General features: G+C 35.6%; 1 protein-coding gene across 9 annotated transcripts in view; it reads left to right on the top strand.

Moving 5' to 3' along the window:
* EVI5 (ecotropic viral integration site 5) overlaps positions 1-18055 on the top strand; it is a 214385-nt gene that overhangs the window by 59873 nt on the left and 136457 nt on the right. For all 9 annotated transcript variants that reach the window (XM_081305335.1, XM_081305339.1, XM_081305333.1 and 6 more), the window contains 3 exons: positions 8137-8326; positions 9565-9789; positions 10652-10726. In XM_081305335.1, the coding sequence (XP_081161461.1) occupies positions 8137-8326; positions 9565-9789; positions 10652-10726 (490 nt within the window). The remainder of the gene's footprint in view (positions 1-8136; positions 8327-9564; positions 9790-10651; positions 10727-18055) is intronic.

Raw genomic sequence — 18055 nt, forward strand, 5'->3', positions numbered from 1 at the left:
GCATTTTTTCATGTACTTGTTGATTGATTGTATATCCTCCTCTGAGAAGTGTCTGTTCAGGTCCTTGGCCCATTTGTTGATTGGGTTATTTGTTATCTTATTGTCTAATTTTTTGAGTTCTTTGTATACTCTGGATATTAGGGCTCTATCTGAAGTGTGAGGAGTAAAAATTTGTTCCCAGGATGTAGGCTCCCTATTTACCTCTCTTATTGTTTCTCTTGCTGAGAAAAAACTTTTTAGTTTAAGTAAGTCCCATTTGTTGATTCTTGCTATTAACTCTTGTGCTATGGGCGTCCTATTAAGGAATTTGGAGCCCGACCCCACAATATGTAGATCGAAGCCAACTTTTTCTTCTATCAGATGCAGAGTCTCTGATTTGATATCAAGCTCCTTGATCCATTTTGAGTTACCTTTTGTGCATGGTGAGAGAAAGGGATTCAGTTTCATTTTGTTGCATATGGATTTCCAGTTGTCCCAACACCATTTGTTGAAGATGCTATCCTTCCTCCATTGCATGCTTTTAGCCCCTTTATCAAATATAAGATAGTTATAACTTTGTGGATTAGTCTCTGTGTCCTCTATTCTATACCATTGGTCCACCCGCCTGTTTTGGTACCAGTACCATGCTGTTTTTGTCACTATTGCTCTGTAATATAGTTTGAAATCTGGTATCGCTATACCGCCTGATTCACACTTCCTGCTTAGAATTGCTTTTGCTATTCTGGGTCTTTTATTTTTCCATATGAATTTCATGATTGCTTTATCTATTTCTACAAGAAATGCCGTTGGGATTTTGATTGGCATTGCATTAAACCTATAGAGAACTTTTGGTAATGTCGCCATTTTGATGATGTTAGTTCTGCCTATCCATGAACAGGGTATATTTTTCCATCTTCTAAGATCTTCTTCTACTTCTCTCTTTAGGGTTCTGTAGTTTTCATTGTATAAATCTTTCACCTCTTTCGTTAGGTTGATTCCCAAGTATTTTATTTTTTTTGAGGATATTGTGAATGGAGTGTTTTTCCTCATTTCCATTTCAGAAGTTTTGTCGCTGATATACAGAAATGCCTTTGATTTATGCGTGTTGATTTTATATCCTGCCACTTTGCTGAATTCATTTATTAGTTCTAGTAGTTTCTTTGTAGACCCTTTTGGGTCTTCTAGGTATAGAATCATGTCATCTGCAAATAGTGATAATTTAAGTTCTTCTTTTCCAATTTTTATGCCTTTAATTTCTTTCGTCTGTCTAATTGCTCTGGCCAGTGTTTCGAGAACTATATTGAATAGAAGTGGTGATAGAGGGCATCCCTGTCTTGTTCCGGATTTTAGAGGGAATGCCTTCAACTTTTGTCTATTCAGAATGATGCTAGCCTGAGGCTTAGCTTAGATAGCTTTTACAATGTCAAGGTAAGTTCCTGTTATCCCTAGTTTTTCTAATGTTTTGAACGTAAAGGGATGCTGTACTTTGTCGAATGCTTTCTCTGCATCTATCGAGATGATCATATGGTTCTTATCTTTAAGTCTATTGATGTGGTGAATAACATTTATTGATTTCCGTATTTTGAACCGTCCTTGCATCCCAGGGATGAATCCTACTTGATCATGGTGCACAATTTTTTTGATGTGTTTTTGTATTCGATTCGCCAGAATTTTATTGAGGATTTTTGCATCTAGGTTCATTAGAGATATTGGTCTGTAGTTTTCTTTCTTTGAGGTGTCTTTGTCTGGTTTCGGAATCAGGGTGATGTTGGCCTCATAGAATGAATTTGGAAGAGCTCCCTCTTTTTCTATTTCCTGAAATAACTTGAAAAGTATTGGTATTAATTCTTCTTTAAAGGTTTTGTAAAACTCCGCTGTATACCCATCCGGTCCTGGGCTTTTCTTGGTTGGTAGTCTTTTGATGGCTTCTTCAATTTCATCCATTGATATTGGTCTGTTCAAATTGTGTGTATCCTCCTGACTCAGTCTGGGCAAGTCATATGACTTAAGAAATTTATCGATGTCTTCACTATCTTCTATTGTATTGGAATATAGGTTTTCAAAATAATTTCTAATTGTCTTCTGTATTTCTGTAGCATCTGTTGTGATATTGCCTTTTTCATCCCGTATGTTAGTAATTTGAGTTCTCTCTCTTCTTCTCTTCGTTAGCATGGCTAAAGGTGTGTCGATCTTATTTATTTTTTTGAAGAACCAACTTTTAGTTTTGTTAATTTTTTCAATAGTTTCTTTTGTTTCAATTTCATTGATTTTTGCTCTGATTTTAATTATTTCTTGCCTTCTGCTATATTTGCTGTTGTTTTGCTCTTCCTTTTCTAGGGCTTTGAGATGAAGTGTGAGCTCATTTATTTGTTGGTTTTTTCTTTTTTTGAGGAATGACCACCAGGCGATGAATTTTCCTCTTAAAACTGCTTTCATTGTGTCCCATAGATTCCGATATGTTGTGTCTGTATTTTCATTTATCTCTAAGAATTTTTTGATTTCCTCCTTTATGTCTTCTGTAACCCATTGGTCATTCAGTTACATATTGTTCATTTTCCATGTGATGTAGGATTTTTCCTTCCTTCTTTTATCATTGATTTCCAGTTTCATTCCATTATGATCAGATAAAATGCATGGTATTATCTCCACCCCTTTATATTTACTGAGGGTTCCCCTATGGCATAATATATGGTCTATTTTTGAGAAGGATCCATGTGCTGCTGAGAAAAAAGTATATCCATTTGATGATGGTTGATATATTCTATATATGTCAGTTAAGTCTAGGTTATTGATTGTGATATTGAGTTTTATAGTTTCTTTATTCAACTTTTGTTTGGAAGATCTATCCAGTGGTGAGAGAGGTGTGTTGAAGTCACCCATAATTATTGTGTTGTGGTCTATTTGATTCTTGAACTTGAGGAGAATTTGTTTTATGAATGTCGCAGCACCATTATTTGGTGCATAAATATTGATAATTGTTATGTCTTGTTGGTGAATGGTTCCTTTTAACAGTATATAATGTCCTTCTTTATCCCTTTTGATTAACTTAGTCTTGAAGTCGATTTTATTCCATATGAGCATGGCCACCCCTGCTTGCTTACGAGGACCGTGTGCATGGTATATTTTTTCCCATCCTTTCTCCTTCAGCCTGTGTATGTCTTTTCCAATCAGATGTGTCTCCTGGAGGCAGCATATTGTTGGATTTGTTTTTTTAATCCATGATACCAGCCTATGTCTCTTTATTGGAGATTTTAAGCCATTATCATTCAGAGTTAGTATTGATATATGGTTTGTACTTCCATCCATGTTTGATTATTTATCCTTTTTTTAAAAAAAAATTAGTTTGTTTCTCCATGATTATCTTTCCCCTCGCCCTCTGTCTTTACCAAGGTACTTCCTACTGATGGTTTTGGTTATTGTTTTTCATTTCTTCCTCGTGTAGTGTTTTGCTCAAAATGCTTTGCAATGCTGGTTTTCTGGCTGCAAATTCTTTTAACTTTTGTTTATCATGAAAGATTTTTATTTCGTTGTCATACCTGAAGCTTAATTTTGCTGGATACAGAATTCTTGGTTGGCATCCATTGTCTTTCAGTATTTGAAATACATTGTTCCGTGACCTTCTTGCTTTCAGTGTCTGTGATGAAAAATCCGTTGTTAACCTTATTGGTTTACCCCTGAATGTAATCTGTCTCCTTTCTCTTGTAGCTTTTAATATTTTCTCTTTGTTCTGTATATTGGATATCTTCATAACAATGTGTCTTGGCGTTGGTCTACTGTGATTTTTTGTGTTCGGTGTCCTGTATGCATCTTCAATTTGTATATCTGTTTCCTTTTTTATTTCTGGAAAGTTTTCTGTACTTATATCATTCAGCAGGTTACTCATTCCCTTGGTTTGAATCTCTGTACCTTCTTCTATCCCGATGACTCGTAAGTTTGGTTTTTTTATGTTATCCCATAACTCTTGGATGTTTTTCTCGTGATTTTTTACCAGCCTTTCTGAGTTGGCTAGACTCTTTTCAAGATGATATATTTTGTCTTCATTAACTGACGTTCTGGCTTCTACTTGCTCCACTCTGTTAGTGATACTCTCAATTGAGTTTTTAATTTGGTTTATCGTTTCCTTCATTTCTAGAATTATTGTTTGATTATTTTTTATAATCTCTATCTCCTGATAAAGATGCTTAACTTCTTCTTTTATCTGTTTATGTAATTCATTCTGAATGTGTTCTTTCGCTGCTTGAATTTGCTGTCTTGTATCCTCTTTAAGGTTCCATTCCATCTGTCTAAGGTGTTCCTTGAGTTCTTTATATGACCATTTTTCTGATGAATCTAGGCCCTCCTGAATATTTAGGCTGTCCTGCATTGTTTGTACTCCTTTCTTCCTTGCTTTTTGAAGCTGCTCATGTTACTTCTTGTTCTGTTTGATTGATGAGTTACTGTTTACGCCTATAAATTTATTAGATGCTTGGGAGGAAAGGTATTAGAAGGGAAGGGAAGAAGTCACTAAAGAGCATGAGAGTAAGCAGGTATAATTCAAGGAAGGGGGGATAAGAAAAATGAAAAGACAAAAGAAGAAAAAAATAGGAAATAAAAAAAGAAAAAAATTAAAAAAAAATAATAATAATCTTAAAAAATTAAAATTAAAATTAGAAGAAAAAAAATTTAAAAAAAACAACAAGAAAGAAAAATGAAAATGAAAGAAAAACCCAAATCAAAAAAAAAGAGAAAAGAAAAAAAGAAAAAAAAAACTAATAAATGCAGTCTTAGAGTTTGATTAACTTCTCTTCCAGTAGGTGGCGCTGTGCCCACCAGGTCAAGTTTCTCTTGTCAATACGCGGGAACCAATCACTGTGCAGCAGCTCCTCCCAGACTGGGCGAGTTTCCAATCCTGAGTGTCTAGGGCCTCCTCTTGTGTCTAGTCACTTCCCACTTTTTCTCTAGCCAGGCCCCTCTCACGGGTGCTGCTCATCACAATACTGGCTACACGCCAGGTCTGCTGCTCCCGGGAGCCCTGTTTTCATGAACGACTGGGCACACTCTTCCAGTTTGCCATTCCTTCAGACCCTAAGTTTGTAGAGCTTGTGGCTGAGAATCCTCAGCGAATTTTACTTGCCCTCCGGTAGCCACTCCCCCGGTAGCTGGTGCAAGAGACCTCAGCTGTCAGCCCTGGTGGGAGCGGTAGTCCCTCTCCACGGGTCCCGCGCCACCTCTGATTCCCTCGGGTTGGCTGTAGCACTCACGCGAGAGCTGGGAGGGGCCCTTAAGGTTTCCCCAATGTGTGGAGAGGGAAGGCTAGGGAATTACACACCTGTAGCCTCAGGTTTCAATGAAGTTATCTCCTCAGCCGCAGTCTGATGACGTCAGTTCTCTTCCATAGTGGTGTCTCTTCCCTGGTTTTTTATTTTGTTAATGGAATCATTTGAAGAGCAGATTTTTGTGAAGTCTAATTATTTAATCGACTTTTTTTTTAATGATTAGTATCTCCTTGTGTCTCATTAACAAATTTCTTCCAATCTCAAGGTTGTGAAGAGGTTTTCTGTATATTTTCTTTTAGAGGGCTTTTAGTTTTAGTTTTTGTATTTAGGCTTATCATCCATTTTGAATAGTATTTGTATATGTGATGTGAGATAAGGCAAGGGTAACATCCTTAAATAATGTAATGTCTTTATTTGGAATAATAAGTATGTTAAGTATCATGGGATATGTTATTTCAGTGTTCTTTGAAGGTAAATTGCTTAGCTAGCTTCTGTAACCCACCTATGAGTTCACTTGGTATTTCTGTTTATCCAAATAGTTACAGCTCAGCAATCTCTGAGACCTTTTATGTACTCCAAAAGTCTTCCAATTAGGCATTTTTAAAATCTGTACATGTATTATACCTCAAACTTAGGTTTAAGTTAGTATCATAATTTCCTTTGAACTGTGTGTGTCCCAAATGATGATGGTAATGCGGTTTAACTATTTGGCGTATACCAAACATATAGCCAAGTGAAATGAAGAACTTAGGTCCAGATATTTCAGTGATTGTTTTTCTGTACTTCATTTAGAAGTGTTTAGAAACATAAAGAAAATTACTTAGGCATACTAATTTTTTCATAAGAAAAATTACGGAATTTCTGAAATAATATATATGGAAAAGAGGGCTGGGGATGTGGCTCAAGCTGTAGTGCGCTCGCCTGGCATGCGTGCGGCCCGGGTTCGATCCTCAGCACCACATACCAACAAAGATGTTGTGTCTGCCGAGAACTAAAAAATAAATATTAAAAATTCTCTCTCTCTCTCTCTTTCTCTCTCTCTCTCCCCCCTCTCTCACTCTCTCTTTACAAAAAAAAAAAAAAGAAAGAAAACAGTGTTTAAAGCAGATAAAAATATGGTAATTGATGCTTAATTTGGCTGTAATACATTTTTATGTTTCTAGCAGTAGTTAGGAAATTTTATTTAAATTATCATTGCCATGAAAATATATTAAAGTTTTCCTAAAAAAGGAGAGAATTTATTTATATTGGTATATTTTTTTTTAATATTTATTTTTTAGGTGTAGATGGATACAACACAATGCCTTTATTTTTATGTGGTGCTAAGGATCGAACCCAAATCCCACCTGTGCTAGGCAAGCGCTCTACTGCTGATCCACAATCCCAGCCCCTATTGTGGTATTTTTTTAATATGACATCTAAAACTTGGAAAGTTTTTCAACCTTTTTAAACTGGGATTATAATTTTCAGTTTAATAAAGAGTTAATGTACTTTTTTTCTTTTTCTTTTTTGAGGTGTTGGGGATCCAACGCAGGGCCTAATGCAGGCTAGGCAAGTGCTCTATCACTGAGCCATAGCTTCAGCCCAGTACTTAATATCTTTTGTACTGAGCTAAATGATTTAAGGAATATAAGCATGTAGATCCTCCAAAGGTGGTTCTATAACTGCAAAATAGGATTTGACTTGTGTTTTCTCTCTCTCAGTTTTTCTGTTTCATAAATTAGTATTGCAAGCATTTTTTTGTACCTTAAGCAGATGCCTTTCTAAAGGAGGTACTGGAATTGAGTGGCAGTGTTAAAAAACAAATAGATATTTTAGGACCCTTATTATTTGAATTATTTATAATCTACATCTTTATAGTTATAAAGCCACATTTCCAGCCTTCCTTTTTGTATCCTGTGCATATGTAAAGAAAAGATGAGTTATGAGTTATGAGTGATGAGTTATGGACTGTATCTTTGAAGTTACCTTAACGCATCTTTCTTTAGAGAAGAGAGCTAAAACAGGGTTAGATACTCAAAAGACTGCTGGGGTATTAAGAGCGACGAGATTCCAGTTTCATTTTGGAAGCCTAGTGATGAATAGCAACTATTGACTAGAGTTTGGGAAGACAGTAAGGATTGTGGAGATTGGGTGAAATCCCTCTTCATCCTTAAAGGAAGACGCTCCTACTTAGTGTATCCTGTTTTTACTGTGCGGGAATATGGACCTGATTCTGATTTCTATTCCTTTTTCAAGAAATATAGTTATAAATAGGCTGTATGTATATACTTTTTGTTTAGGCAGATTAGGTATGAATATGTGAAACAAATGAAAAAAGAGACTTGGCTAATTTCTGTGGCTCTGATTACTTTTCTTAAAACCTTGGTCATATTGTAAAACATGAAAGGATTAGTAATTCCATAAAATTTGTTGTACTTCTCCCAAGCATTATTTTTTTCCTTGAAGTCCACCCAACCACTTTTTACATTAGATTTACCCTAATTTGATTTTTTAAAAAAGATTATCTCTCACTACTTTGTTCAGATGCTCTCAAATTCCTGGGCTCAAATTATCCTTTTGCTTCAGCATCCTATGTAGCTGGGACTATAGGCACCTGCCACTGTGCCTGGTTCTCTAATTTGAATTTTTAATGGAAATGAAAATAAATTACAATGAGACTAATTGCACAAAATATTTAACATTATTTGCTGTTTCAAATTTTGAAACTCCTATACCTAGGTAAGAAAAAGATAGTGATTATTTTATTGATATCAACCAAAGATTATTGAAATCATGTACATTATTAAAATTATCTTAAAACAATGGTTAAATCATGGTAGTCAAACTCCTAAGTATCATCACTCCTTCACCTAATATCACCGTGAGATGAGATATTCACCAATTTTTAATTATGTTTTAGATTATTAGAGACGGATAGTAAGTCTTTAAGATCTGTAAATGGGTCAAGAAGAAATAGTGGCTCCTCTCTTGTATCAAGTTCATCAGCCTCCAGTAATCTCAGCCACCTTGAAGAAGATTCTTGGATTCTTTGGGGAAGAATTGTTAATGAATGGGAAGATGTGCGCAAAAAGAAGGAAAAACAAGTTAAGGTATTCATGTTTTTTATTGAAGTTTTTTCTCTCACCCCGTAGGGTATCAGGTATGGATTATTAGAGAATTAGAAAAAAAGTCAGATTTTAGTGATTTCCAAGCTCTGTATAGTGAAGAAATCTTCTTTTAATGTTTTCATTTATTTGTGTTTCATGGAATTTTTTTTAAAGTATTCACTGAAAATTTTATTATGTCATGTACATTGTAATATAATTTATAGGTACTATGTTATTCAGTTCTCTTAAAACACTGCAAGAAAAGTAGCCTTTAAAATCCCATTAATAATCGCATTTTACAGTAGAGAGACTGGGGCTTAGCAAGTTTGACTAAGTATCACTAGACAGTGGGTGGCAATACTAGGACCCTAGCCAGGCTCTTATTTTAAGTGATTTCAACACTAAAATAAGATAATTGGAAATCATAGTATAAACTATGTATTATTACTTTAATATTTAAATACCATTTTCATATTTTCTTAGCTCAAAGGAGTAATTTTGTTCCCCCAAATATTCCAGTTCTTCATGAAATTTTTACATGTAGGCATCAGTTGTTATAGAGGTGCTGAAAATGGAAATATATAGCTGAAAATTTTTTAGAAGTTAAATTCTCTCATTTTATTATAATTTCTGTACTTGGAATTGAACCCAGGACTTCATGCATAAGCAGTCTATCACTAATCTAAACCTCTGGCCCCTTTTATTTTATTTTGAGACAAGATCTCCTTAAGTTGCCCTGGTTGGCCTCAAAGTTGTGATACTCCTGCCTCAGTTTCTCAAGTAGCTGGGATTACAGGTGTGTGCTCATGTCCAGCCAAATTCTCTCATTTTATAGATACAGAAATGAAGTTGTGACATCATGCATTCTTGAATTATCAGTATTTTTCTTTTCTGCTTTCAATAGCAGTTCTAAATGTGATGGGTATGATGCCATCATTCATAGCTCTGCAGGCTGTCAAGTCTAAATACTTTTAGAGGCAGAATTCTTGGTGAAATGGCCAGAATTTATTCATGGCTTTGTAGCACATCCTCTCCCCATAACAAGAAAAGGATATACCCAAGAGCAAAATCTTATCCTTGGTTAAAAAGTTTCCCAGTTTATTTTAAAACCAGCTTCGTGAATTGATAAAAATTTCCACTCTACTCCAACCATCCCTCACCCACCAAATAAGTCTTCTTTGGCTTGCAAATGTGAGACTTATTAAATAATTCAGATTTAAAATTTTACTTTTCTTTTTTAGGAACTTGTTCGTAAAGGAATACCCCACCATTTTAGAGCAATAGTTTGGCAACTTTTATGCAGTGCACAAAGTATGCCAATTAAGGATCAGTATTCAGAACTCCTGAAAATGACCTCACCTTGTGAAAAACTGATCCGGAGGGACATTGCTAGAACTTATCCTGAACATAATTTTTTTAAGGAAAAAGATAGCCTTGGACAGGAGGTTCTATTCAATGTGATGAAGGTAAGTTCTGTTTGTTCATTTTTTAAATGAAATGAATTCTCAAAAATTTGAAATTATACATTTCCCATGATAAAGCATGAAATTCCACATAATCAGTTGCTTTGGCAACAAAACTGATTTTAGCATAATTTTTACTGTAACTTTGCTGCTACATTACTGTTTAACTTAGAGAACTTATTAGAAAATTCATCACATTAGTTGAAAATTCATTCACATTACTTGGCAGGAAATAAAGTAACATATTAATAATTACTCTTCTCCAACCTACTCATAGAGAGATCCTTTATGAAAATGGACATTTCACTTTATGTGAGGTTCATAGTCTAGGATTCAGGTTTCTCCCAACATGGCTGCATTCATGTCAGCAAATTTTTCTGTTTGCAGTGGCTTGAATTGTTAAGGGTTCTTAATAAAGATTTTACCTAATTTTTTTCTTCAACATTGCCTTTTCCTTTCCCTTAGATTCTTTTTATTCCATCTATCTTTACGAAACACTTGATTTCTTGTTAAATCATTTTAATTTTGCTTAAGCTTTATCATAACCCTACTCTAATTTTATCTTAATCAGATACAACTTTTAGTTGATTTTAAAGCTCTGTTACCTTACTGAGTACACATTCCCTTTTTTCCTTCATCCTTAGCAGCTGTTGCTTTCTAATTGGAAATTGTCAAATGAAAATTTATGTAATAAAACATTTGCTCTTAATATATTTATAGGATAACATTTACAACAAGTAAACAAGATTTTTTTCTTTAAAAAAATTGACTTTTAATCAACTCTTTCACCAATTTCAGGTTTTGGGAGAAGGAAGGTCTAATATACCATGTCAAAATATTTTGAACACCATATTTTACTTTTTAGGCATATTCTTTAGTGGATCGTGAGGTTGGTTACTGTCAAGGAAGTGCTTTTATAGTTGGATTATTGCTTATGCAGGTAAGTTAATACAAGTATTAAATGTCTAATTAAGTTCTTTATTAAGGTTGGATTGGAGGGTTTAAAAAGCATTATTTTTATTAAGTATAAGTGAACATTCAGTATTTTTCCCTAAAGTCTAATTTGAATAATAATATTTTAGTTTGTACTTTGAAAGATGAAAAGTGTTGAAATGATATATAATAGTGTCTTTCATCAAATGATATTTTTTTAAGGGTGTTTTAAAAAAATCTTTATTTATTTTATTTATTTTTTATGTGGTGCTGAGGATCAAACCCAGTACCTCACAAGTGCGAGGCAAGTGCTCTACCACTGAGTTATAACCCCAGCCCCTCAAATGATATTTTAACAATTTTTTCTTTTTTGTGGTGCTAGGGATTGCCTACTCTGTACCCATTGACCCATATGCCCCACCCCTGAACTTCTTGATGCATACAGTTATACCATAATGTTCTACCAAAACCTGTATCTACTTTTAAGTCTTGTCAACATTTAATGGGGAGTAAGGATATGAATAAAATGATGACATGAAGTTCTTATCTATGTTGTTTGACATCTTTGAAAATTTATATAGCAATTTTATATATCATGGACCTGCAGTCTTATTATGTATATCTTGCCAAAAGCTCTAAAATAGTGTTACTCAACTACTTTTACTGTTCCAGGGATATAGCATTGACAGTGACTTATTTGGGGAATGGTTTGGATGGGATATTTTCAGAATTTAGGGACGGGACGATCGTAACCTTGAGAAGAAATGGCATAATAGTGTTATCTCTTTAGCTTTTTTGGTATATATTTATTTCATTTATTTATTTTTAAGTTATCCATCTTTACTCTTTACTCCTGGGAAGGAACTTTGGAGATAACTTGATTTGAATCATGTAGGCTGCATTTTGCATCTCAGTTCTACAGTAGATCTATGAACTTGGGATAGATTATTTAACCTCTGAATCTTTTTTTTTTTTTTAAAGAGAGAGAGAGAGAATTTTTTAATATTTATTTTTCAGTTTTCGGCGGACACAACATCTTTGTTTGTATGTGGTGCTGAGGATCGAACCCGGGTCGCACGCATGCCAGGCGAGCGCGCTACCGCTTGAGCCACATCCCCAGCCCCAAACCTCTGAATCTTAATTAAATAATATTATCTATGTTCAGATTCTTCATGAGGGTCATATGAAATATTATATATAGAAGTCCTGCTTGGTGTTTGGCATTTAGAAGACATGCAGTAAAGGTTCAATGACTTGCCCCAAATCACACATCTTGATAGATAGAAGCAGAGCAGGAGTGAGAAGTTCTTTTTTCCTGATACTTTAATTTTCTAACTCTTTAATTTACCTGATTTTTAAAGCTTTGTGTCAGAAATGTACATACACACACACAAACACACACACACAGACCCTACCTCATTCTCTCTCGGGCTGTGTATAGAACACAGGGTCTTGTGCATACTAAGCATATGTTCTGCTACATCATGCTATGCTTCCAGCTCTCCATATGTCTTTTCTGAGTAGCATAAACCTGGTGTCTGAGATACTAAGTTGACAATCAAATTGACTTATTTGTATTTTGTATTATAACATAAAAACTGATTCTAGTGATTATTACAGGATTTTAGTCCATTTCTAGGTAAAACTTAGTTATAGTTAATATAATACAAAACTAGGTATGTTAATGTTGAGGGTGTAGATGTTCCACAAAGTTGTGACTGTCTTCATTTGTAACTGGTCAATATTGATAGGTCTTTCACCATTGAACTCAACCATCCTTATCCTTTTGCTTTTATATCAGCTCCAGAGTAATCCTTTATTATCTAAACATAGATAATATTATTTAATTTAGATTCTGAGGTTAAATAATCTAGCCCAAGTTCATTGATCTACTGAAGAACTGAGATGCAAAGCCTAGTTTACACAATTCAAATCAAGTTATCTCCAAGGTTCCTTTCCAGGAGTAAACTTCTGAGACTAAAGAATAAGGTAGACGTCTTAAAAATAAATAAATGAAATAAATACATATCAATAAAGCTAAAGAAATAACACTACTATGCCATTTCTTTTCAAGGTTATGATCATCCTGCCCCATTTCTAATCCTTTAGTAGTCAGCTCTACTGAGTGTCTATAGAGCAATTTTTCCCTACTTGAGGTCTGAGTGTCAAAAGAGCTGCCTAGCTCTTTAGGAGCCCTAAGGAGCTAACCACACTTTCCTTCAAGGTGCTGAAGACAATGGTGATAGTGATATGAGCATCGGCACCACAATTGAAGTCATCAGTGGCGTTTTAGCTGTTTTTGTCAGTGGCAGGGAGTGTGCCACCACAACAATAATCTCTTAATAGCCCAGGGCCACGAGGTAAAAAGTGTGGTGGATCCAGATTGAAAAACCCCTCTCTTTGATTCTAAAGTTTATGCTTTTATATTTCTAGTATGTAGTGTTTCCCACAACTTCAGTATAGCAGTGTAACTCAGAGAGTCTGATAAAATTTATAAAGTTAGTACAGGTGTAAAAGTGCTTTAAAGTGCTAGATATATTTTTTGTGTTTATCTTAACACTCTTGTAAAATTAGGTATGTTATACGCGTTAGACCTTTGCAAAAGACATGTTGTCTTATCAGCTCAATCATAGAGAAAGTATGCAGCACCACATTGCTCTAGGACTCTGTTTTCATGATTTCTTTCTAATGGAAAGGAATGACTAAAAAACAGCTGGGTGGTGATTCTTCATATTTATAAGTGTCATGGAGTCTCATATCTTTTCATTTTGTCACAGGACCCAGTGATACTTTTTTTTTTTTAACTTTTTATTTATTTATTTATTTATTTTTATTGGTTGTTCAAAACATTACAAAGCTCTTGACATATCATATTTCATACATTAGATTCAAGTGGGTTATGAACTCCCATTTTTACCCCAAATACAGCAGTGATACTTTTTTCTACCTCCTTTTGCTCTTTTGTCAAATCATCCTACCTTATGTTTAAAATATCACCATTTAAAAAAATCAAAAAACTCTCTCCCAGTTCTCATATCAGTGCTCTTTCAAAGGGGAGAGGGAATGAAGGTTTTTGGAACATCAGAAGGGAAGAGACTCTTGTAAGAGATAGAAGGGAGATTAATTGATTCATTCCTACTATGATTGGACCAAGGGGTGAGGAGAAGGTGTATCACAACACATGACTAAACTGGTCAGGGTCACTCCAAGTGAATTTGGACTGACTAAATAAAGACACAGATATAGAAAGTACCTTTTTGGGTTCAGTGACCACTCCTCAGCCACATCTCCCACAAGTGAGGGTGGGGGGAGAGGGGGAGGGGGGCAAGGCAAGCAAGAAAGAGAGGGAACATGCCTCGAACCTGGGTTTCATTGGGGAGAAGCCATTCAAATGAGGCAAGGAGTCAGGTTTCAGAAGGTTGAGTCTAGCTTCATGATGTCTTTCTGTCAGCAGATTGACTGACATCTTGGAAGGTCATGCCCATCTCATGTGCTGTGTGGGGATCATAGGAAGAACAAGTGAAAAGGACACATATGTCGCCAGCCCAAACAGAGAGAGAGGCAATGTCAGACCAGTCCACTTATGTGTTCAGTGCTCATAGTACACACATACATAGCCCATGGCTGGCTCACCACAAAAGTGGAAAGAGGAAGGTATGATAGGAAATGAGAAATAGAGATTAGAGATCATATCATGTAGAATCTTGTAAGGATTTTGGCTCTTATTGAGGATATGGGGAACTATCAGAGTTTTTGAGCAGTAGAATGTAATGTTCTAATCATGCCTTGAAAGTGTCACTGGCATTATTTTGTATAAAGAATGGACCACTGGAAAGGAAGTACAAGGAAGGCAGCAAAGTGACCATTTAGAAAGCATTTGTAACAGTTCAGATGGTAGACTACTCTCTTTGTGGTGGTTTGGGCTAGGTGTTGCTGGTAAGAATAGGTTGATTCTTGATATTGAATATAGAACCAGTAAAATTTGCTGATAGACTGGTTGTAGAGTCAGGAAGGAAAAAGTCAGTGATGACCCCTAAGTTTTTTGAGCAGAAATTTGTTGTATCCAGGAATGGCAGGGTAGGAAATTAGATGAGCAGTTTGAGATATATGTTGGACTCCAAATGAGATGTTAAATGAGCAATTGGAACTACAGGACAGGATTTGGGGAAAGGTCCAGGATAATAATACTAGGGACCAGAGGCTGTAAAAATGGTTACAGATGCAAGTGGGGTGATAGAAGGGAAATTTCTTTTCTTTTTTCTTTTTTAAATATATTTTTTAGTTGTAGACATAGTACCTTTATTTATTTTTATGTGATGCTGAGGCTCAAACCTAGTACCTTACACATGCTAGCCAAGTGCTCTACCACTGAGAGCTACAACTCCAGCATTCTCTTCTGATTACTTACTTTTTTTTTGGGGGGTACTGGGGATTGAACTTGGGGGCACTTAACCACTGAACCACGTCCCCAGACCTTTTTTGTATTTTATTTTGAGATATGATCTCACTGAGTTGCTTAGAGCTCACTAAGTTGCTGAGGCTGGCTTTGGATTCACGGTCCTCCTGTCTCAGCCTCTGGAGCTACTGCAATTACAGGCGTGCACCACCATGCCTGGATAAATTTTTGTTTTTATTTTTTCCTAGCCACTTTGTGCTATTTACATATAGGTATGGAGTTGAATTTATATAAGAAGGAAGTTTTTCCAGTTGGAATTATAACAGAGATGAAAAAAAGTAATTATGGATTTAAGCAAGTGAATAAATATAATAAAATATGTAGCAAAGTGAGCACAGCAGAGTTGGGAATAGGAAGAAGGAAGTATAGCCTGACAAGGTCAATAAATTGTTAAGTGCGCGCGCTCTCTCTCTCTCTCTCTCTCTCTCTCTCTCTCACACACACACACACACACACACACACACACACACGTACGTTTGTTTTAATACCTTTATTTATTTATTTTTATGTGATGCTGAGGATCAAACTCAGGACCTTGCACATGCTAGGCGAGCACTCTACCACTGAGCCACAACCCCAGCCCCAAGTACTTTATATTAGTCTTCATTGCAACCCTGTGAAATAAGTGCTATTATTTTACCCATTTGATAGGTGGTGAAACAGAGCAACAGAGAGATCAAATAATTTGTTCAAGATCACATAGCTATTAAAGTGGAGAAAATAAGATTTCTATTAAATGAAGAAACTGAGATTTCAACCTTTGCCATGACTTTAGAGCTTGAGCTAGTAACTGCCTGCCAGGCTTATTGGAGGAAAGGAAGTCAAAGATCTACTAGGCCAGGGAAGTGATCTTCATGAAAATGACAAGGGAGTTGTGGGGAGAGTGGCCCAGAACTTTGTAGATGCTGGGGTGGGGTGGGGTGGGAGCCTTAATGGGTAAAATCTGTTAGCATGTGTTTCAGAGAACAGGGAAGGTTAATGTTGTGGAAATGGCTGTGAGGTGAAAGGAAGAACATATGTCTTACCTAACCCCTGGCTCCTTCTGGTACTGTGGCAGAGAAAATAACCACCCTGGGGGAGAGCCAGATTTTTAGCTAAAGGAAGGGAAGAATATTTGCAAAAGAGATTGAGGGTATAGGTAGAAGATTGGAAATGGGGTCAGATTAGGAGAACAGTAGAATTATATAGGATTAAAAGTTCTGGAATCTTGGGCTTCTTGTAGTGACTGACATAAATCAATGATGCTGTAGAGCTTGATGAGATTAATAGGGATGGTCTCCAGGGCAGAATCGTGACTGTGTTGGCAGGAAGGAAGAAAGTGTGTGTGGGTTTTACCAAAGGCAATTTGGTTTCTATCCATGGCTATGTCAAGGCAGAAAAAGTATATTGTTAGTTGCAACATCTTCAATAAGTTGAATGCCTAGAGATTCTTCAGGTTGTTCTCTTTGAAACACACTGGTATAATGTGAGTGAATGAGAAAATTAGCAAATTTTATTATTTTGAGAAAGATGGCTTAACAGTTTGCATAATGTTATTACCTAAATAGTTTGAATGTCTTTGTAACTTCTTAAAGATTTCACACACATCTTCTTTGATATGATTTCTTAGTTATTTACAATCAAAATGTTTAATTGATAGTTTTAAACTCCAATTACAGATAATTTGAAAACTAATTTCATAAGTTCTTTAAACATTTATGTTATATAACTTCTCAGAATTCTCAGGGCTTTCCATTTCACTTAAGGTCAAATTCAAAAGTCATACAATGGTCTCTAAAACCTTTGATGTTATTTCTTCTCCATAATCTAACCTGCACTCAAAATGACTTCTTCATTGTTGTTGTTTTGCTGTACTGCAATTGAACCCAGTGGCTCTCTACTACTGAACTGTATCCTGAGCCCTTTTTATTTTATTTTGAGACAGGTCATGCTAAGTTGTCCAGGCTGCCCTTGAACATGCAATCCTTCTATCTCAGTTTTTTTTTTAATATTTATTTTTTAGTTGTAGTTGGACACAATACCTTTATTTTAATTATTTATTTTTATGTGGTGCTGAGGATTAAACCGGTGCCTCACATGTGCCAGGTGAGCACTCTACTGCTGAGCCACAACCCCAGCCCCGTTTTTTTTTTTTAAAGCAATATAAGTTTAATCTGATCACATTATTTTCTCATTCTTTAATTTGGCATCTGCCAAGTACTACTTCTTCTTCCTTTTTTTAATATTCTTTAGTTGTCAATGGGTCTTTATTTCATTTATTTATATATGGTGCTGAGAATTGAACCCAGTGCCTCACACATGCTAGGCAAGCGCTCTACCACTGGCCAAACCCAAGCCCCCCAAGTACTTCTTGTATAGATTTTACTTTCTTGAAGTAGTAACTAATCTTGAAGTTACTATTAAAATAGTTACTACTAACTTAGTTACTACTAAACTAGAAGTTTCCTGTTTGCAGTTTTGTGAGTATGCTGACCTGACTCCCTCTCAGGGCTGTTGTTCTCTTCTGTCTTCTGGGACTATTTTTACCTCAGATTCTTCCCTCACTTTCTTCAGCATTTTTCTCAAATGTTCCCTTATCAAGGGACCTTCCCTGTCCTACATAAATATTAATGTGTCTCCTCAACATTCCCTCTTACCTACTATATTTTCATTTCATTCATTGCCATTGCCATTTGACAAATATATGAATTAATTTATTACATGTGTTGTTTATTTCCCCCTACTATAAAGTTCAGGCTCCTTGAGAGTAGATATTATGTGGTGTTTTTGTTTGTTGGTTTGGTTTGGTTTGGTATTTGGGATTTAACCCAGGTGCACTTAGCTACTGAACTACATCCCCAGCCCTTTTTATTTTAAGGCAGGGCCTTGCTGAGTTGCTGC

This window comes from Spermophilus citellus (assembly GCF_964194105.1).
Source record: "Spermophilus citellus genome assembly, chromosome: 9".
NCBI lineage: Eukaryota > Metazoa > Chordata > Mammalia > Rodentia > Sciuridae > Spermophilus > Spermophilus citellus.